The sequence below is a fragment of the Bufo gargarizans genome, unplaced genomic scaffold, assembly GCF_014858855.1.
Source record: "Bufo gargarizans isolate SCDJY-AF-19 unplaced genomic scaffold, ASM1485885v1 original_scaffold_2047_pilon, whole genome shotgun sequence".
Taxonomy (NCBI): domain Eukaryota; kingdom Metazoa; phylum Chordata; class Amphibia; order Anura; family Bufonidae; genus Bufo; species Bufo gargarizans.
The window spans coordinates 165,615-189,091 of NW_025334620.1; the positions used below are offsets into that span (position 1 = coordinate 165,615).

The 23,477-nt window shown below is 42.0% G+C and overlaps 1 protein-coding gene across 1 annotated transcript; it reads left to right on the forward strand.

The window, feature by feature from the left end:
- Window positions 1-20,272: 20,272 nt before the first annotated feature.
- LOC122923903 (UDP-GlcNAc:betaGal beta-1,3-N-acetylglucosaminyltransferase 7-like) lies at window positions 20,273-21,953 on the forward strand. The gene has a single exon (XM_044274764.1). It carries the CDS (start codon window positions 20,515-20,517, stop codon window positions 21,877-21,879), a length of 1,365 nt encoding a protein of 454 aa, XP_044130699.1. The 5' UTR covers window positions 20,273-20,514; the 3' UTR covers window positions 21,880-21,953.
- The last annotated feature ends 1,524 nt before the right edge of the window (window positions 21,954-23,477 follow it).

The following is a 23,477-nucleotide window of genomic DNA, read 5'->3' on the forward strand; positions in this document are numbered from 1 at the left end:
ACCAGATAGCGACTCATTTCCTTTTATGCTAATCTGCTTTTATTTTTGATTATTCTCCTTCCTGAACATGATACATCTCTAATAGCATCTAGAGATCTGCTTCACGGTAGCCATCATGAGCCGTAGACACAGCGGACAGGAGCTGACCCATTGATTTCTATGGGAGAGTTTACTAGGCATGCTCTATGACCTGTGCAGAGATCCAGAGGGAGTAGATAAGCTGTGATGTCACCTAATGTGAATTGTGGAGCCCATGTTATCTATGTATAGGTGATATCTGTTATTCTAATCCTGCCTGCAATAATAAGCAGTTAACTGCAGTAAAATGATTTGAGCAGACCAAGCAGTGGCATCTATTAATAGGTCTGCGGGCAAGTGTGAAAACTGCATGATCTATGTTTTTTTTAAAATATATATGTTAACATGGAAAATTAAAAATAACATCACAAAAAATTCTTAAAAAATATGTTATAACATAAAAACAGGAGTTAAACAATGAGTCATTTTCTGATAACAGATTCCCTTTAACTATACCTTCTGTAATATTCTGCGTACAGGACGCTGTGCTTCTTGGTGCAGTTCACAGAAGCGACATTTATGAACTTGCTCACACCACGGAGACATCACACCTAATGGCCGCTTTCTATGTCACGTACTTTAACAGTAGGGCTCACTATAATATATTATTTTCTTATACAATCACATAAAGGGACTACTTGAATTGAGATCTTCCTTGTATTTAGTGATTGGGGGGCTCCATTCTCACAATGGCTCTAAGGTCATAAGCATTGAACAGGACAATGATTGTAATACAGAAACCGTATTGGAAGCATTTCGGCTTAATTAGTAGCGTTCTCTGGGCGGATTTCTGCCCTGCTGATCAGTAACCTGGATCCAGTAGTTATCTGCATTGCTGCACCCACCGACCTGCCTGTTGTCCAGGCTTTGGGCACATTATGACCAGTGTGGATCGAATCGAACTTCGGATCATAGATCTGAAGTCGATTCGTTCTAACCCTTAGTTTTAATGCTCCATTGAGGCAAAATTCGCTCCACCTGAAGTCGTGCGAGACTTTGGTGAATGAATTCGGTATTCGCTTCTGCATCGACTTCCTGAAACAAATTTTTCCTCAACCGAGCCAATACATTTTAATGCTGTATGGAGACAGGTTGCCGTACAGCATTAAAACGAAGTGTTAGAACGAATCGACTTCAGATCTGTGATCCGAAGCTCGGTTCGCTAAACACTTAGGCCTCTTGCACACAAATGTTTTTTGTTTTTTTTTCGTTTACGTTCCGTTTTTGCGTTCTGTATACGGTACATATACGGAACCATTCATTTCAATCGATCCGCAAAAAAAAAGGAATGTACTCCATATGCATTCCGTTTTTCCGTTCCGTTCAAAGATAGAACATGTCCTATTCTTGTCAGCATAATGGACAAGGATAGTACTGTTCTATCAGGGGCCAGCTGTTCCGTTCCACAAAAAACGGAATGCACACGGACGTCATCCGTATTTTTTGCGGATCCTTTTTTCCTGGACCGCAAAATACTGAAAAAGTTATTGTGCAATAGGCCTAATAAAGACCCTAGATGTTCCCCTGTGGGAAATCCAGGCAGTCATGCACTGCACCAGTGGGGGAGAAACAGTCCAGAGCGAACTGATACTATTCTCCACTCATTGTTTCTGATTGCACAGCCTTTATAAAGAAATAATCCAGGCAGATTCCGATCTATTGAGCATAGTGCAGACTTCATGGCCAGAGTATTTTAATTATTATATTTTTTTTTAAGTAACACAAGTTGTCAGAAGTTGTCCAGACTTGCCATATAGAGGTCTGGGAAAGCTGCATGACCTCCCCTGTGAAAGCCGCATGGGCAGACAAATTTTAAGGGATTACCCGGTAATTTATATTGGTGGCCTTAATGTTCTTTGGATAGGTCATCAATATATGATCAGCGGGGGTTCGACTCCCGGGACCCACTCTGATCAGCTGTTAAAAGGGGCCAGACACTCCGTGAGCGCTGTGGCCTCTTGCTAGGCCATACAGTATGACATCACTGCACAATGGTCACGTGGCCTGGTTGAAGTGAATGGGCTGAGCTGCAATACCGAGTACAGACGCTATACAATGTACAGCTGTGCTCGGAAAGCTGCCCTCACCAGAGCTCTGGGCAGAGCAGCAGCTCCCTTAAACAGCGGATCGGGCAGGCGTGCCGGGATTCTGCCCCCCACCGATCTGATAATGAGGATAGGTCATCATTATCTTTACATGGATAACCCCATGTGGCTGAGCAGAGTTTTTTTTACAATTTAATTGGAGTGTTTTTATACTTTTTTTTTTTTACATGTTATTGATTATGTTGCATTTAAAAAAAAGATGCATAAAGTTTCAGTCTGCAGTTTTCACTTTTTATTCTTTTTTTTTTAGACCCCCTTATGTTCAGTTTGCAACCTGCTACTAGTTTCAGACTATTTCCATGTTGGTGTGTCCCTCCCAGTAATGCATGCTAGATCTGTGTGTCCAGGATGCTGCTGTACTCCCCTGCATACTGCCTTGTGCGTGCTTTCCTCCCTATGTACAGCCTGTATGATCTGCCATCTTTGTATCCTTTCCTCCCTCTCCAAAAACATCTGCCACGTAGACATCCCTGCTACCATCTGTAACACTAAGTGAGGGGAAGGAGAGACCAGACAGAGGTGTCAGAAACAGGATGAAGGCTCTGATGAAAGGAGGGGAGAGCAGAGCGTTGTGAGAAGGATCAGTGCTCTTTATGTCAGATTCAGCAGCACCAGCAGCTAGATGAAGGAATTACACTCTGCAGAAGCAAAATGATAGGACATTTGATGAAGACTATTAAGACATTTAGCATTTAGGAGAAATGAATGGAGCCCCCTACAGAGTATTTTTAATGAACATTAATTATTTTCAATTTTGCTGGAATTGTGTGTCCATGATAAAATACAGCCATGGCTAAATGCTGCTTGTGAAAAGTACATCTGTGATTTAGTCTTTGCATGTTCCTGAACATGTATGTGTGCTAATGTGTTATATGTATACTAGTATGAACATTTATGAAATCTAAATATATATATGTATTTTTATGACTTTTGGTTCTTCTCGATGTGTGTGATTTTGTCCTATGTGTGTCTACACAATGGCAGGCTGGTTAGTGTTGCATTTCACTTTATCACACATATCAATGCACATTCATGGTACGTCCTACTTTGTCTACCAAGTCACTGATAACACTATAGAGAATAACAGTCATCCCCTTAACATAAATGGCCACCCTTTCACAGTGCCAAGTTTGGGCCAAAATTTGTAACTTTTTTTTATTTATATTATATTTATTTAATTGTATTTCTTTTTGGTGTATATAGTATATTATTTTTGGTATTAATGGGAACCTTTGACCTCAAAAATGCATCTTCAACCGCCAGCAGTGCCTCGTAGTAGCCCGCAGCCTGTTAATAATCATATGTTTCATCCTGTTGTCTGATGCTGCGTAAGTTAAAAAAAACAGTTTTATTCTCATTCAGCGCTATAGTGGCGGCCAGTTTGAAGTCAAGATGGCAGCAGCCTCCTTGCTTCAAGTCAAGGTAACCGCGTCCCCTAACCGTCCCCTCTTGCCTGAGAGTGACAGCCTGCAGTGCGGCCGCGATTCCCCAAGTCTCGCGCATGAGCAGTGCGCTCTGTAGTAATGAGCTATCCTATCTCCTGCTGCCGCTGTTAGGGTCCATTCACACGTCCGTTGTTTCTTTCCTGATCTGTTCAGTTTTTTGCGGAACAGATCTGGACCAGATCTGGACCCATTCATTTTCAATAGGTCCTGAAAAAAAATCAGACATTGTGCTGTCCGATTTTTTTCAGGACCCATTGAAAATGAATGGGTCCAGATCTGTTCCGCAATAAACGGAACAGATCAGGAAAGAAACAACGGACGTGTGAATGGACCCTTAGCCGGGTTTCAGCGGCGCAACGTGCATGCACGAGACTTGGGGAATCGCGGCCGCACTGCAGGCTGTCACTCTCAGGCAAGAGGGGACGGTTAGGGGGTGTAGTTACCTTGATTTGAAGCAAGGAGGCCGCTGCCCCCTTGACTTTAAACTATAGAGCTGATGGAGAATAAAACTTAGTTTTTTTAACTTGCGCAGCATCGGACAACAGGATGAAACATATGACTATTAACAGGCTGCGGGCTACTACGAGGTACTGCTGGCGGTGGTAGATTCATTTTTGAGGTGACAGGTTCCCTATAAGCTCCAGATTCCTTGCATAGGCAGTCATGTGGTAAAAGTTTAGGGTTAAGCTGGTCAGCACTTGCTTAGTGCACGCTGCACGGAAGAAGGAGAAATCTCCGCAATCAATGGATTAATGAATCCCAGCAGCTGTGTCTTTGCGGTATAATTTTATTCCAGATATGTCCTACAACCAGGACACGTTTCCGAAAACATGCCTTCATCAACAAGTTGATGATGAAGGCATGTTTGCCGAAATGTGTCCTGGATGTAGGACATATCTGGAATAAAATTATACCGCAAAGACACAGCTGCTGGGATTCATTAATCCATGTGGTAAAAGTTTGTCTGCAGCCACCACAAGAGGGAGCTTGGGGGCTTACTTCATGAGTTTGTACAGTATAACAGTATGCAGTAAGCTCCCCCAAGTGGTGGTTGAGGGAGCCAGAAGGCTCTTATTATTCATCTGTACAAGGGATTCGGAGCTTTGTATCTGAAAAATACAACTGAATTCAAAAGATTTGAGAATGAATAAGCTTACGCAGGCTAAGTGAATAAATATATTTACTATGTGTGATTAAATGTAAAATAACTTACATTCTGCCTAAGATTACTTCCTGCCTAAGATGACGTTTTAACTGGAGTCCCCCAAATGTACATACGCAAACCAGAGTTATTCCCCTCCTCCAGTGTGCATCATGCATGTTTATGAGATCACTTAGGAATGGTGTCTTAGCAGCACAATGGGGGATGGGTACTTCTCTAACACACTACATTACAAGGGAAACTTTATTATACAGACTAATATAAGTAATATAAAGGAGACAGAACCAATCATTACTTAAAAATACTCCTACAATTCACCAATATAAAGAAATAGTCAGAAAATAATATGCACAAATTTTGAACTTTAAGTGTTAAAGGTTAAACATAAGTGCTTGTCCCACTGGTAGCCTTTACTCTAAACCAGGCAGAATTAACAGTAAATGGTAATGAGCAGAGTTACCTTTTCTTAGAAAAGCTCAGCTCATTCTGCACCTGCTGTGCTGAACATTAGGGCAGGTGGGATCCAGTGGAAGTACACATGATGGCCTTGGAGAGGTAATTTCCGACAAGCCCCAGAATGCCTTGTGTGTGCCTCCTCCTGATTGGTCCTTCCAAAGCTGCCACAATGATGCCTACCCTCCTTCCCTCTTGCTGCTCGGTAATCAGTTTAGCAGACGAAGACAATACCGCACTTGTGCAGTAGTTCGCTGGCTCTCCTGGCAGCTGTGTGCAACTGCGCATGCTCAGTTTTGTCAGCAGTGGGAAAGCAGAGTAGAAGAGACAGCCAAATGACAGCTCTAGACTCAATGCGCCCATAGTAGCAGCATAGATCTGGCTGCACAATCTGTTTGACTGCACATGTGTCCTTGTGTAAAGCCTCATTGAATGGGTGTGCACAGGACCATAGCTCGCTGCTCCTGCCTGTACCCGCTCCTCTGAAATCGCTGCATAGCACATCTGTACAGGATATTCTGCGCCAATGTGCTATGCCAGGCTTTAGTGGCGCTGAGCGGGCACAGGCAGGAGCTCTACATAGCACATCTCTGCTCCTGCATGTCCTTGCTTGGCTCCACTAAAGCATGGCACAGGATATCCTGCACAGATATGCTATGCAGAGGTTTCAGCAGAGCGGGCACAGACAGGAACAACTATATGTGCTCCTGCCAGTATACGGCTCACTGCAGCACAGCTTGTAAAACAAATCAATAAATAAAGTATAATACAGAAATTATTATTAGGGTATTTCTAACAGTTTAAAAGCTATTTCTTGAAAGTTCAGGTACATTTTAACCACTTCAACCCCGCTAGCTGAAACACCCTTAATGACCAGGCCACTTTTTACACTTCTGCACTACACTACTTTCACCGTTTATCGCTCGGTCATGCAACTTACCACCCAAATGAATTTGACCTCCTTTTCTTCTCACTAATAGAGCTTTCATTTGGTGGTATTTCATTGCTGCTGACATTTTTACTTTTTTTGTTATTTTGTAAAATTTTGCAAAAAAAACGACATCCATATATAAATTTTTCGCTAAATTTATTGTTCTACATGTCTTTGATAAAAAAAAATGTTTGGGCAAAAAAAAAATGGTTTGGGTAAAAGTTATAGCGTTTACAAACTATGGTACAAAAATGTGAATTTCCGCTTTTTGAAGCAGCTCTGACTTTCTGAGCACCTGTCATGTTTCCTGAGGTTCTACAATGCCCAAACAGTAGAAAACCCCCACAAATGACTCCATTTCGGAAAGTAGACACCCTAAGGTATTCGCTGATGGGCATAGTGAGTTCATAGAACTTTTTATTTTTTGTCACAAGTTAGCGGAAAATTATTTTTTTATTTTATTTTTTTTTCTTACAAAGTCTCATATTCCACTAACTTGCGACAAAAAATAAAAAATTCTAGGAACTCGCCATGCCAAAAAATAAAAAATTCTAGGAACTCGCCATGCCCCTCACGGAATACCTTGGGGTGTCTTCTTTCCAAAATGGGGTCACTTGTGGGGTAGTTATACTGCCCTGGCAATTTAGGGGCCCATATGTGTGGTAAGTAGTTTCAAATCAAAATGTGTAAAAAATGGCCGGTGAAATCCTAAAGGTGCTCTTTGGAATGTGTGCCCCTTTGCCCACCTAGGCGGCAAAAAAGTGTCACACATGTGGTATCGCCGTACTCAGGAGAAGTTGGGGAATGTGTTTTGGGGTGTCATTTTACATATACCCATGCTGGGTGAGAAAAATATCTTGGCAAAAGACAACTTTTCCAATTTTTTTATACAAAGTTGGCATTTGACCAAGATATTTCTCTCACCCAGCATGGGTATATGTAAAATGACACCCCAAAACACATTCCCCAACTTCTCCTGAGTACGGCGATACCACATGTGTGACACTTTTTTGCAGCCTAGATGCGCAAAGGGGCCCAAATTCCTTTTAGGAGGGCATTTTTAGACCTTTGGATCCCAGACTTCTTCTCACGCTTTAGGGCCCCTAAAATGCCAGGGCAGTATAAATACCCCACATGTGACCCCATTTTAGAAAGAAGACACCCCAAGGTATTCAATGAGGGGCATGGCGAGTTCATAGAAATTTTCTTTTTGGGCACAAGTTAGCGGAAATTGATTTTTTTTTTTGTTTTTTCTCACAAAGTCTCCCTTTCCGCTAACTTGGGACAAAAATGTAAATCTTTCATGGACTCAATATGCCCCTCACGGAATACCTTGGGGTGTCTTCTTTCCGAAATGGGGTCACATGTGGGGTATTTATACTGCCCTGGCATTTTAGGGGCCCTAAAGCGTGAGAAGAAGTCTGGAATATAAATGTCTAAAAAATGTTACGCATTTGGATTCCGTGAGGGGTATGGTGAGTTAATGTGAGATTTTATTTTTTGACACAAGTTAGTGGAATATGAGACTTTGTAAGAAAAAACAAAAAAAAAAAACAATTTCCGCTAACTTGGGCCAAAAAAATGTCTGAATGGAGCCTTACGGGGGGGTGATCAATGACAGGGAGGTGATCAATGACAGGGGGGTGATCACCCATATAGACTCCCTGATCACCCCCCTGTCATTGATCACCCCCCTGTAAGGCTCCATTAAGACGTCCGTATGATTTTTACGGATCCACTGATACATGGATCGGATCCGCAAAACACATACGGACGTCTGAATGGAGCCTTACAGGGGGGGTGATCAATGACAAGGGGGTGATCACGCATATAGACTTCCTGATCACTTCCCTGTCATTGATCACCCGCCTGTCATTGATCACCCCCCTGTAAGGCTCCATTCAGACGTCCGTATGTGTTTTGCGGATCCGATCCATGTATCAGTGGATCCGTAAAAATCATACGGACGTCTGAATGGAGCCTTACAGGGGGGTGATCAATGACAAGGGGGTGATCAATGACAGGGGGGTGATCAGGGAATCTATATGGGTGATCACCTCCCTGTCATTGATCACCCCCCTGTAAGGCTCCATTCAGACGTCCGTATGTGTTTTGCGGATCCGATCCATGTATCAGTGGATCCGTAAAAATCATACGGACGTCTGAATGGAGCCTTACAGGGGGGTGATCAATGACAGGGGGGTGATCAATGACAGGGAAGTGATCAGGAAGTCTATATGCGTGATCACCCCCTTGTCATTGATCACCCCCCTGTAAGGCTCCATTCAGACGTCCGTATGCGTTTTGCGGATCCGATCCATGTATCAGTGGATCCGTAAAAATCATACGGACGTCTGAATGGAGCCTTACAGGGGGGTGATCAATGACAGGGGGGTGATCAGGGAATCTATATGGGTGATCACCTCCCTGTCATTGATCACCCCCCTGTAAGGCTCCATTCAGACGTCCGTATGTGTTTTGCGGATCCGATCCATGTATCAGTGGATCCGTAAAAATCATACGGACGTCTGAATGGAGCCTTACAGGGGGGTGATCAATGACAGGGAAGTGATCAGGAAGTCTATATGCGTGATCACCCCCTTGTCATTGATCACCCCCCTGTAAGGCTCCATTCAGACGTCCGTATGCGTTTTGCGGATCCGATCCATGTATCAGTGGATCCGTAAAAATCATACGGACGTCTGAATGGAGCCTGACAGTTGGGTGATCAGGGAATCTATATGGGTGATCACCTCCCTGTCATTGATCACCCCCCTGTAAGGCTCCATTCAGACGTCCGTATGTGTTTTGCGGATCCGATCCATGGATCCGTAAAAATCATACGGACGTCTGAATGGAGCCTTACAGGGGATGATCAATGACAGGGAAGTGATCAGGAAGTCTATATGCGTGATCACCCCCTTGTCATTGATCACCCCCCTGTAAGGCTCCATTCAGACGTCCGTATGCGTTTTGCGGATCCATGTATCCGTAAAAATCATACGGACCTCTGAATGGAGCCTTACAGGGGGGTGATCAATGACAGGGGGGTGATTAGGGAGTCTATATGGGGTGATCAGTGGTTCATAAAGGGTTAATAAGTGACAGGGGGGGGTGTAGTGTAGTGTGGTGTTTGGTGCTACTTTACACAGCTACCTGTGTCCTCTGGTAGTCGATCCTAACAAAAGGGACCACCAGAGGACCAGGTAGCAGGTATATTAGACGCTGTTATCAAAACAGCGTCTAATATACCTGTTGGGGGTTAAAAAAAATCACATCTCCAGCCTGCCAGCGAGCGATCGCCGCTGGCATGCTGGAGATCCACTCGCTTACCTTCCGTTCCTGTGTGCGCGCGTTAACAGGAAATCTCGGCTATCGCGAGATGACGCACGGATGCGTCCAGAAGGAATGAATCAACCACCTTCCGGACGCATCCGTGCGTACAGTGGTCGGGAGGTGGTTAAAGGGGTTTTGTCACTTCAGCAAATGGCATTTATCATGTAGAGAAAGTTAATACAAGACACTTACTAATGTTTTGTGATTGTCCTTATTGCCTCCTTTGCTGGCTGGATTCATTTTTCCATCACATTATACAGTCGTAGCCAAAATTTTGAGAATGACACAAATATTAGTTTTCACAAAGTTTGCTGCTAAACTGCTTTTAGATCTTTGTTTCAGTTGTTTCTGTGATGTAGTGAAATATAATTACACGCACTTCATACGTTTCAAAGGCTTTTATCGACAATTACATGACATTTATGCAAAGAGTCAGTATTTGCAGTGTTGGTCCTTCTTTTTCAGGACCTCTGCAATTCGACTGGGCATGCTCTCAATCAACTTCTGGGCCAATTCCTGACTGATAGCAACCCATTCTTTCATAATCACTTCTTGGAGTTTGTCAGAATTAGTGGGTTTTTGTTTGTCCACCCGCCTCTTGAGGATTGACCACAAGTTCTCAATGGGATTAAGATCGGGGGAGTTTCCAGGCCATGGACCCAAAATGTCAACGTTTTGGTCCCCGAGCCACTTAGTTATCACTTTTGCCTTATGGCACGGTGCTCCTTCGTGCTGGAAAATGCATTGTTCTTCACCAAACTGTTGTTGGATTGTTGGAAGAAGTTGCTGTTGGAGGGTGTTTTGGTAACATTCTTTATTCATGGCTGTGTTTTTGGGCAAAATTGTGAGTGAGCCCACTCCCTTGGTCGAGAAGCAACCCACATGAATGGTCTCAGGATGCTTTACTGTTGGCATGACACAGGACTGATGGTAGCGCTCACCTTTTCTTCTCCGGACAAGCCTTTTTCCTGATGCCCCAAACAATCGGAAAGAGGCTTCATCGGAGAATATGACTTTTCCCCAGTCCTCAGCAGTCCATTCACCATATTTTCTGCAGAAGATCAATCTGTCCCTGATGTTTTTTTTGGGAGAGCAGTGGCTTCTTTGCTGCCCTTCTTGACACCAGGCCATCTTCCAAAAGTCTTCGCCTCACTGTGCGTGCAGATGCGCTCACACCTGCCTGCTGCCATTCCTGAGCAAGCTCTGCACTGATGGCACTCCGATCCCGCAGCTGATTCCTCTTTAGGAGGCGATCCTGGCGCTTGCTGGACTTTCTTGGACGCCCTGAAGCCTTCTTAACAAGAATTGAACCTCTTTCTTTGAAGTTCTTGATGATCCTATAAATTGTTGATTGAGGTGCAATCTTAGCCACAATATCCTTGCCTGTGAAGCCATTTTTATGCAATGCAATGATGGCTGCTCGTGTTTCTTTGCAGGTCACCATGGTTAACAATGGAAGAACAATGAATTCAAGCATCACCCTCCTTTTAACAGGTCAAGTCTGCCATTTTAACCCAATCAGCCTGACATAATGATCTCCAGCCTTGTGCTCGTCAACATTCTCACCTGAGTTAACAAGACGATTACTGAAATGATCTCAGCAGGTCCTTTAATGACAGCAATGAAATGCAGTGGAAAGGTTTTTTTGGGATTAAGTTAATTTTCATGGCAAAGAAGGACTATGCAATTCATCTGATCACTCTTCATAACATTCTGGAGTATATGCAAATTGCTATTATAAAAACTTAAGCAGCAACTTTTCCAATTTCCAATATTTATGTAATTCTCAAAACTTTTGGCCACGACTGTACACTGCTTGTTGCCATGGTTACAGCCACCCTGCAATCCATCAGCAGTGGCCGTGCTTGCACACTATAGGAAAAAGCACCAGCCTATGTGCGCGCCCCCACTGTCCTGGCCACCAGTGAGGCCGGCACTATTTCCTATAGTTTGCAAGCACAACCACTACTGATGGATTGCAGGGTGGTTGTAACCATGGAAACGAGCAGTATTTAATGTGATGGAAAAATAAATCCAACCAGCAAAGGAAGCAATATGGATAACAACAATACATTAGGAAGTGGCCTGTAGTAACTTTCTTGACATGATAAGTGCTATTTGCTGAAGTGACACAACCCCTTTAAGGTGGGTTTCACCGATTGTTTCTCAGCAAAAATTATCTGTAAAAATGCTGACATTATTAGAATCGGTCAATGATCACGCGGCCTGGAGCGGTCACCTGTGGGCCACTAACTACCGGGAGAGCTGCTGCTGCTGCACTAATGGCGCTTATCTGGGTCAGATGAGCTCTTTTTTAAGTGTCGCCGTGCTCCAGGATTCATTATTTTATTTAGTAACCTTTTATTTGTAGATGTGTGATATATGAGGATAATAATTTAGTGGCCCACACACGACCTCCTCAGCCTCGTCATTCTCACATATACTATGAGAGAGCTCTATGTCCTCACTGCAATGTCTCCACATCATATAAAGTCTAGGTTTCTCTGGCTTTCTGGCAGCACACTGGCCTCTAGTTCGGTGGCCCTGGAAAGAAAACACTGGCTTGCTGCAGGCACTCATATTTTCCTATATACTGCTGGTCTATGTCAGCAGCCTGTGGCTGGAGGTGACCTATATTAATGAGACTGCAGGAAGGACTGTCACTGCGGGCAGTTCAGATTAATTTTCATTTATTCAGAAGATTAATTTAATTTCAAATACTCTATTATTACACACAATGAAATCACTAGTAAAGAAAAAAACGTCATACACTCTGCATACTGGGAAATTCACAGCCGATGAGGACCGGAAACCAGTTACCCTTTGGATATACTGGTATAAGTGCTTAAAGGGTTTTTAGAAATTGGGTTCTGGCACCCAGCATGCCCACGATTAGCTGTTTGCAACAGGCACCGGAGCTAACAGAGAGAACGGAGTCGCAAGCACAGCTCCACACTCTGTGTAGTGGCCATGTGTGGTTACTGCAGCTCAGCTCCCACTCAAGAGAATAGTAGCTGAGCTGCAGTAGCTGCTTTATTTTCTGTGTGAGTTCCAGCAGCTGCTGCAAACAGCGAATCGTGGGGGTGCTGGGTGCAAGAACCCCCCAGGTCTGCTGTTCATGACCTATACTAAGGATAGGGCATACCCCTTTAATCCCAAACAGCTTTTCAAGTTGTCCTCTTCTGTCAAGACCTCCCAGAGTGTCCGAGCTGAGGTGGTGATCATACTCCACACTAATGCAGATCTCCAGAGCAAGCTATGTGCAAACATTGAGCCACCCAAAAAATGCTGAGCGATTTCAGCTCTGAAGACTGCAGAATTGTGAATTCAGCTCAGAAATATAATGCAGTCTATAGATCATTCTAAGGATTGTAAGTCAACAATGGCGCACATTTACTATTCACGTAGATGATGTACACTTAAACCTGCTGTCTACATCCGCACCACGTTTATCACAGGGGCTCGCAGGCTTTTGTCTAACACTATACTAACTACTGGTTAAGGCAGAATTTTACTCCAGAATTGTGGTGCATTTTTGGTGCAAACATCCACTGTCTGAACATACCCTAAGGCTGGTTTCATACAGTTATAAGACTGTCCCCTAAGTCGCATTTTAGGGGACATGCCGTGTTATGGTAGCGTACCTTAGAATGCTACCGCAACTAATAAATTCCCCTCCAAGACTTTATTACATAGAAATTTTTTAAATCCTGCAGAAGACTCCGTCAGCCTAGCATACATGTTTTGGGCATAGCCAAGCTATAAGTAAGGGCTATGGGGGACATTTATTAAGACCAGCAGTTTAGATGCCGGTCTTAGTACCTAGGCGCCGCCCGTGGATGCGCCATAGTTATGTAGAGGTGCAGGCCTCTACATAACTGGTGCTACCTCCAGCAGGCCGTGCGACATATTTAAATCTACGCCAGCTCCCTGCTAGTGTAGATTTGTCATTTTCCACTCCCAAAAGTTCCAGGGGTGGGTATTTATCATTTGCAGTGGTTTTGGTGTTTGTGTTGGTTTGTGAAGTTGCTCCAAATTTATGAAATGGCGCACGCTAATAATCTGTCTGGCACAAGTGCAAGGTGGTGTCTGTAAGAGTACAACAGGGTGTTGCCTGGGGTGGAGATATGACTCTTACAAATGTCACACATAGGAAACACCAATAGTAGAAAACTCACAGAGTGAATATGCGTACTAGGCCTGTACACCAAGTATCAACACCAAAGAAGAAAAAAGGCAAAGCACGACTAACAATATATATAAACTTTATTAAGGTTCCCAAAAAAGGGGAAAATACAATGAAAAACAATACATGGGTGGACGAGAGACACACAGGGTGGGAAAGGAACACAAAATGGACGACATGTAAAAACTATTCATGGAAAGGTCAAGGAGATACTAAATAATTGATAAATACCCGAATGGAGTACATATTACAATGACCACCCAAAAATGTGAACAGGATATTGGAGCCAGATACAGTACATAAGTTAAAGTGCAAAAAAATACAATGTACATGGACAATAAAATGAACACTATGATAAATAGAAAATTACATAAATACCAGAATAGTGATCCAAAAGAGCCCCAACACGCGTTTCGCGTAAGCTTCCTCAGGTCATTGTAATATGTACTCCATTCGGGTATTTATCAATTATTTAGTATCTCCTTGACCTTTCCATGAATTGTTTTTACATGTCGTCCATTTTGTGATCCTTTCCCACCCTGTGTGTCTCTCGTCAACCCATGTATTGTTTTTCATTGTATTTTATCGGATTTTCCCCTTTTTTGGGAACCATAATAAAGTTTATATATATTGTTAGTCGTGCTTTGCCTTTTTTCTTCTTTGGTGTTGAAATGTCACACATAGGAAATGTGCCTTCAAACACGTCTAAACACAAAACATATCCTAAAACCTAGTGAAGTAAGGAGTAAGTGGGTGAATGTTGCAGAATTTTGTGCAAACAAAAAGATGTGAAGATTCATGGGACAAAATACTGCCACAAACCAGACCTACCTAGAATGAGAACTGTCCCCCTTGGAATTGATCCAAGTCTACTCTTGTGGTGGACACAAAGATGCGCTGGAAGCCGGAGGGTTACAGAAATCTGCATTATATTGGACTTAGGGTGGGTTCACATCACGTTTTATGCCTCCGTTTGATGAATACATTAGAAAAAAAAAAGATACAAAATCGCAGCACACCACCTTGCATAAGTGTGCACACCCTCTTATAACTGGGGATGTAGCTGTGTTCAGAATTAAGCAATCACATTCAAAATCATGTTAAGGCCTCTTGCACACAAACGTTTTTTTTTTTTCATTTATGTTCCGTTTTTTGTGTTCCGTATATATGGAACCATTCATTTCAATGGATCCGAGGGGAAAAAACGGAAGGTACTCCGTATGCCTTCCATTTCCGTTCCGTTCAAATATAGAACGTCTATATCAACTGTACTTTTTTTTTTACAATGGAACTCTATGTTGATGAATGCCACTGTACGGCATCAGTCTGCGGCATCCATTTAACATATACGTTTTTTGGATATGTTAAATAGATGGAAAAACATGATGTGAGCCCAGCCTTAGACTACTTTTCTGCCAGGGGAGGCTGGAATTGTACGTTTTTCACATGCATTAAACTGGTAGCACTTTTTTACTTTGCTGTTTCTGTGATTTATGTGAATTGTAGAACACTAGTCTCAGGAGAAGTGTTCTCAGAGGAAATGACGTGATTCTGGGCTAAGACCCGAAACTGCTTTATAGAGGGTGTCACATTTGCTTTCCATGCATACCGAGCTGAGGACAGCGTTTGTAGGACTGAATCCAGACTGTATAAAAAGGATTAGCAGAATCCAGTTCTTCCAGGGTGATACAAGTCACTCCATCTGCTATTATTCTGTCAGCTTCATATATCGAATGTTGGAAAACAAGTATCTTTAGTAGACCCTTCTATGTACAGTGGCTATAAAAAGTCTACACACCCCTGTTAAAATGTCAGGTTTCTGTGATGTAAAAAAAAAGGAGACAAAGATAAATCATTTCAGAACTTTTTCTACCTTAAGGGTCCATTCACACGTCCGTTTTTTCTTTCCTGATCTGTTCCGTTTTTTGCGGAACAGATCAGGACCAGTTCTGGACCCATTCATTTTCAATGGGTCCTAGAAAAAATCGGACAACACAATGTGTGCTGTCCGTTTCCGTTGTTCCGTTCCGCATGTCCGATTAAATATAAAATTATTATTCTGTCAGCTTCATAAATTGAATGTTGGAAAACAAGTATCTTTAGTAGACCCTTCTATGTACAGTGGCTATAAAAAGTCTACACACCCCTGTTAAAATGTCAGGTTTCTGTGATGTAAAAAAAACTTTTTCCACCTTAAGGCTACATTCACACGTCAGTATTTTTCTATATCCCGAATTTCGGTCCGTTTTTTGGGGATCCGTTGTTCCTAAAAATGTTTCCGTATGTCATCCGTTTTTTGCGAATCCGCAAAAAATGGAAATATGTATAAATTTCACAAAGCAAATAAAGTTGTTTGGATTTCTTTGAAAAAAAATAAAATAAAAAAGTGAATAAGTGATTTCTGTGGGCAGGATTTAAGGACAAGTTTTATATTTAATCGGACATGCGGAACAGAACAACGGAAACAGACAGCACACATTGTGTTGTCTGATTTTTTCCAGGACCCATTGAAAATGAATGGGTCCAGATCTGGTCCAGATCTGTTCCGCAAAAAACGGAACAGATCAGGAAAGAAAAAACGGACGTGTGAATGGACCCTTAATGTGACCTATAAACTGTACAACTCAATTGTAAAACAAACTGAAATCTTAGGTAGAGGGAAGAAAAAATAGAAAAATAAAATAATATGGTTTCATAAGTGTGCACACCCTTAACCCCTTAAAGGGACACTGACAGGCCGAATAAGCATAATTAGCTGTATATATGTATGCACAGGTCTTCTATTGTGTAATAAAAACATATAAGTCTAACCCCTGTCCACCTTATGAATACTGTAAAATGATGTTTTATAACCTGATAGAATTGCTCGTCTTTCTGCCCAAGGGGCGGCGTTTCAGCTTTACTTCTGCCCAGGCAGCCGCCCCCCAACCGCCGTTCTGAAGCGCCACCCAGCTCATCAATATTCACTTTGCTGGGCGGCTTCTGCTGTCCCCGACGTTCCGAGATCCGGCGCATGCGCCCGGCACCCTCACTGGCCGGGATCACATCGCACCTGCGTCCCCTCTGCTTCGAGGCCGCTTCAGCCTCTGCGCCTGCGCCGGGCACTTTTCTCAGCAGCGCAGAAGCCGCCCAGCGAAATGAATATTGATGAGCTGGGCGGCGCTTCAGAACGGCGGTTGGGGGAGGCTGCCTGGGCAGAAGTAAAGCTGAAACGCCGCCCCTTGGGCAGAAAGACGAGCAATTCTATCAGGTTATAAAACATCATTTTACAGTATTCATAAGGTGGACAGGGGTTAGACTTATATGTTTTTATTACACAATAGAAGACCTGTGCATACATATATACAGCTAATTATGCTTATTCGGCCTGTCAGTGTCCCTTTAAGGACTCAGCCCTATTTCACCTTAAGGACCAGGCCATTTTTTGCAAATCTGACCAGTGTCACTTTAAGTGCTGATAACTTTAAAACGCTTTGACTTATCCAGGCCATTCTGAGATTGTTTTTTCATCACATATTGTACTTCATGACACTGGTAAAATGAAGTAAAAAAAAATCATTTTTATATTTACCAGTTCTAACTTGGAATTATGGCCAAAAAGTTCAACCTTGGCTTCATCAGACCATAACACCCTTTTCCCACTTGCTTTTGGGAGACTTCAGATGTGTTTTTGCAAAATGTAGCCTGGCTTTGATGTTTTTCTTCGAAAGAAAAGGCTTTCGTCTTGCCACTTTACCCCATAGCCCAGACATATAAAGAATATGGGAGATTGTTGTCACATGGACCACACAGCCAGTACTTGCCAGATATTCCTGCAGCTCCTTTAATGTTGCTGTAGGCCTCTTGGTAGCCTCCCAGACCAGTTTTCTTCTCGTTTTACCATCAATTTTGGAGGGACGTCCAGTTCTTGGTAATGTCACTGTTGCGGCATATTTTCTCCACTTGATGATGAACACCCATAGTATATCTAATGCCTTGGAAATTCTTTTGTACCCTTCTCCTGACTGATGCCTTTTAACAATGAGATCCCTCTGATGCTTTGGAAGCTCTCTGTGGACCATGGCTTTTGCTGTGGGATGTGACTAAGAAAATTTCAGGAAAGACCAACTAGAGCAGCTGAACTTTATTTGGGGTTAATCAGAGGCACTTTACATGATGGCAGGTGTATGCTGACTCCTATTTAACATGATGTTGAATGTGATTGCTTAATACTGAACACAGCTACATCCCCACTTATGCAACCACATTATTTTATTTTTTTTTGTTTTCTTCCCTCCACCTAAAAGATTTCAGTTTGTTTTTCAATTGAGTGGCACAGTTTATAGGTCACATTAAAGGTGGAAAAAGTTCTGAAAGGATTTGTCTTTGTCTCATTTTTTACAGCACAGAAACCTGACATTTTAACAGGGGTGTGTAGACTTTTTATATCCACTGTACTTATATTGGCAATTACCCAAGTAACAGTTACCTAAGGTAGACTCATTATTGGGATCATTTCCTCTGAGTCTTGTAGTAATAGAAGATGGAGAGTCATGGACACAGATGGATTTCCTTCGCAGACAGAATACAGGCTGCCATAAACGTTGCTTGAGTTCTGCTGGCGGATTTGAATACTTGTAGAGCAATCCCAAAATGTACTATATATGCTAAACAATCAAGCTGAGAATTTCTTTGGACATTTATGCCCCTGACCTCTTCTTTCAGAATCCAAGTAGAAGAAACTTACAACAGCCATTTTCTTCAGATATGAAGCCGTAATCTCAGAGTCAACCAGGCTTGATAAAAATCCATAGTCCTTGCACATCCCTCCACCTTTCCCTCTCAGTCTGGGGTTCTTTTTGTATTCCAAGTCAACAGTTATTTTTTCTGCTGTAAAATGTGCGCGATTTATGGAAAAGTCAACGAAATGGAACTTAAAATGTCCCTCAGTTTGAAATTCAAATGTTAGGAGGTGTGTGTGTTAGGCTCAAATTGATGAATTTAGCTTAAAAAAGTGTTTATGTGGTACCAGAAGTGCAGCTCTAAGAACTGAGAGAATGAGCCATGAGACGGCTTCTCTGATGGATTTCACTGTGAAGGGAACAGAACAGCCTGCAGTTTAAGTGAAATTACTCAGGCTGCAGAAGACAAAACCTATTGGAAAAATGTTTTGTAGCCCAAAATAAGTGCTATGCAATCATAATGATAATAATAGATTCTGCCCAAAGGTGTCCATTGCCTAACAGCCACTTGATTTCCTTACAGGATAACCACAAATTCATGTCAAGAAGTGATTTCTCTCTCATACCTACACCAATGTGTATTAGGTCCTCCAAATGTGAAAAAATTGTGATATGAGTTGCGTTCCATATGACTAAATTTGTGTTTACCAAAAAAAAAGTGTTCCAATAGACTTCTTTTAGATGGCGTTTGGCCTGAGCATGCCAAAAAAACTGTCATCAGTGCCCTGGTAAATTTGCCTCAATGTGTTATTTGGGACTGGCTACTGCTGTAAATAACCAGGCCGGCAATCTCTAGAAAAGAAACATGGGTCTCACATCTACATGGCGTTCATCTGTTGTTTCTCAGCATAATTTCTAAACGTACAAGTATTCAATTAGCAGGAGAGTGTATAAGGGTTAATAGCTCCTGGGTCTCAGACTAGTTTTTGAGACCACATGGATCGGTAAGCTTTTGAGATCTGTTCACATAGGGTAGTACTGCATGGGGGCTGTGCCTGTGGTTGGTGGAAACCAATGCCAGGGTGGCTTGACCCTACAGCAGGGGTGTTGTTGGGTTGCTAGGGCTCGAAGCCGGTGGGTGCTGTATGTCAGGGGTGGTGGTTGCCGCGTCGTGCTGCGCCAAAGTAGAGTGGGGACCTATTGGAAAATGGCCACCTTGACTGGGCTTATGCATTTTGTTTAAAACATATACAAAGCAAATTATGCTGAAAATCAATAGCTCAATGCATGTGGGTGTGCGGCCCATGTTCCTTTTCTGCAGATTGGCAAATAAATAGCCTGGTTGAGATGTCGGTTGAAGCTCCTGGGCTCCAAGGCAAAATCCATACAAAGGCCCAAAACGATCACTTGCTATGCTTTTGGCTTCTTACGTGCTGTGGGGGTCATTGGTCCACTTTCAAACAGGCAACCTTACAGCTGAGCTCCCACAATGCACTTCTCTCTGGTAACAGGAAACTAATATCTGGAAGAACAAAGCGTCTTATAACTCAAAATGTGTACATAATCAGTAAATCAAAGTATTTACAATATTATTCAGCATCATATGTAGATCGCAACTGTGCAATGTTGTAAATTATGGAGTTTCCCTTTAAATATGTAGTTGTTTAATATTCTTCCCATTATAAATAGTTTGTGAAGATACAGGCTTTCTGTGGTGTGCTCAGAAGGGAAGGAGACACACCTTCACAAAACCACAATAGTCTTGTACGCAAAGTGTAAGCAGAGTGCTGTGAAAGGGTTAAGCTCTTACGCCGACCAAGTGTGGCTTCCAGTAACATGATCTGCAGAAAAGTTACTGGCTGCACAAACCAAACCTCCAAGCATCAGTCTGCATCTGGCAAGTCATTGAGCTGACTGTTCAGAAGCAGGATGATCTATATATCTACCATGGAGAGACATCAGCAAACCTGGGGCAAAGAAAAGACCATTGTCTGCAAGGCATGATCCCTCCAGCTTCAGCATCACACGAGACAAGACTGAAGCACGTCTGCAAAGCAGGTATGAGCAGACTCCTCAAGAAACAGACTGCAATGGCATGGGAAAAGCTCCAGGCTTCTTAGTTCAGAAAATATTTTATAAGCTGCTTCCTCCCTGTTCATGCATTTTCTACAGATTTGGTTCTTACCGCCATGCTATGCAGACCTTTATTATTTATCTCACAGCCATAAAAGACAAGGGAACAGAAGAGTTCCCAACCTCAGTGACATGCCTCCCATCACAACCTCAAACATGGAGTGCCTTTTCAGAAGAAGGAGAGTGCTAAAAACCTGCTTAACCTTGTCGCTACTATTTGCCACCCTGGTCACCATACATAAACTGAAACTAGTCGAGGAAGGAACAAAGGGACGCCTGGCATTCCATACTAGAATAATGAATGAGTGGTTGCAACCAGACAATAGTTCCTCCAGGAGGAACAGCAAAGGAACCACTAGCAATTCTGCTGCTGCTGCTGCTGCTGGTGATACCTCAGTAGGGTTGAGTCTGCCTCCACGAAGGTGGGACATTAATGAGAGTAGATGTCCTGAGAACACTGGTCTAAGAAGACAACCTTGGTTCAAACATGTGGATCCTAGATTCCATCAGTTTATTTTGCATCGGCATTGCAGGTATTTCCCATTGTTGCTTAACCACCCTGAGAAATGTCAGGGAGATGTCCACCTGCTCATAGTGGTGAAGTCCATCATTGAGCAACATGATAGGAGAGAAGCTGTGAGGAGGACATGGGGCAAAGAGAAAGAAGTAGATGGCAAGAAAATCAAAACTCTGTTCCTTCTTGGAACTACATCCATAGGTAAAGATCACAGGAACCTCCAGAGACTCATTGAGCAGGAGAACCAGATTTATGGGGACATTCTACAATGGGATTTCATGGACACTTTCTTTAACTTGACTCTTAAAGAGGTGAACTTCCTAAAATGGTTTCACATATATTGTCCAAATGTTGAGTTTATTTTCAAAGGTGATGATGATATTTTTGTGAATACTGAAAATATATTAGATTTCTTAGCCTTCAAAAAGGAAGACCCTCTGCTGCCAAGCTTATTTGTAGGAGATATTATATCCAGAGCAGTTCCGATTAGGAATAAACAAAGTAAATATTATATCCCCAAAGAGTTGTATGACAAACCCTATCCAGTGTACGCTGGTGGAGGTGGCTTCCTAATGGCTTCCGCTCTAGCCAGAAGACTGTTTATAGTTTCGGAGAACATCCAGTTGTTTCCCATTGATGATGTGTTTTTGGGAATGTGCCTTAAGGCCATAGGTGTGGAGCCCAAGTTGCATCCAGGATTTAGAACATTTGGAATCAGCAAAAAGAGATCAAGTGCAATGAACAGTGACCCTTGTTTCTATAAGAGCTTGTTGGTGGTCCACAAGTTAAGCTCAGAAGATCTCCTTAAAATGTGGAATGTTGTCCATGATGAAAAAATTGTCTGTGGTAAAAGGGTTAATATTTACAGGTGATATGATTGGCCTAGAGGGGGAAACAAATATGATTTTATTTTCATATAAATTGTTTACATTTCTCTAAATTAATGTGGGAATTTTTTTTATTTTTTTTTATTTGTTTTGCTTTTGCTTTCCAGCTGGTTTGGAAATAACATCAAAAGATGACACTTACTGCACTTTATATGATGTAAAAAATTGTAATAAAATCAGATTAATCATTTGTGGACACATAACACAAGCAGAAGCACAATAATATATAGAAAATTGTTTCAAAAAATGTTAACCTCCTGTTCTAACACCCCCCCCCCCCAAAAAAATAAAAATAAATAAATAAAGCATTCTAAATTGTAATATGTTCATAATAAACTGTTAAAATACAAAATACAAATTTTTTTGGGCCATTCAAAACAAAAAAAGGAATAATTTTTTAAAAAATCTACTGATTTATATCCCCCTCCCCCCAAACAAAAATGACGTATTAATTATAAAGATTGTTAGATTTCTTTTTTTGAATTAAGTACAAAATAATGACAGAATTTTAAGATGTAACCCATGAATTACTCGCTGATGGGGACATTGCTTTGTATCACAAGATGGGTTCTGGTTAAAAAAAAAATGTCGGAAATATAAAAAAAAATGCTAATTACGATTAATATGTGATCATCTATAATATAAAAAACAAAAAATTCAGTTTTGCTTATTGTTTTGACAATTATCATTTTTATTATTTTTTTAAATATGATAGTTGATGTAGTACAATGGAAATTTGATTATTTAAATAGTATTCATGTGGAAATGATATTGAAAATTTCATTTTAGGCATATACCATAAGTAAGAAAACCCCACCTAGTGGAATCAGCCTCAAAATATACTCCGTAGGTAGAAATTGTGTGTGTATATACACACACACATATCAGGGGAGCAGATACCATGGGGGTATATCATGAGACTATACACCATTAGGTTAATATACAGATATAAAAGAAAGGGCTCATGTGCACGACCGTATCTATTTTGCGGTCCGCAAAAAGTAGGGATGACGTCCGTGTGCATTCCGTATTTTGCGGAACAGCTAGCCCCTAATAGAACAGTCCTATCTTTATCCGTAATGTGGACAATAATAGGACATGTTCTATTTTTTGCGGAAAGGAAATACGGACATACGGAAATGGAATGCAATTAACTTCCGTAACTTCCGTTTTTTTGGGGCGACCCATTAAAATTAATGGTTCCACATACAGTCCGCAAAAAAAAACCAGAACAGACACGGAAAAAAGAAAACGTTTGTGTGCATGAGCCCTAAGGCAATTTCTCAGTTATATTGGTTTCTAGAAAAGCTGGGTACTATCACATTCCCCATCCGGATTGGTACATAAACCTCTGAACGGAAAATGCAAAGATGTGGGAATGTACCAGTACAACTCAGACTTTCCCTTCAGAACTCTTGAAAAGCTGGGTGAAAAAACGCATGTTACCCAGCTTTCCTAGAAACGGATAAAACCGAGAGATGCTGACCATTATTAAAACTGTTCAAAATGTCACAGTGGAAATGAGCGCATTTCTGGATGCAGTAGAAATTGTGAGAAAATGTGACGCAAACTCGCTGTACAAA

What these genes read in the sequence shown, in the direction of transcription:
- LOC122923903 (XM_044274764.1), top strand. Translation starts at nt 20,515, where the DNA reads ATGCATTTTCTACAGATTTGGTTCTTACCGCCATGCTATGCAGACCTT.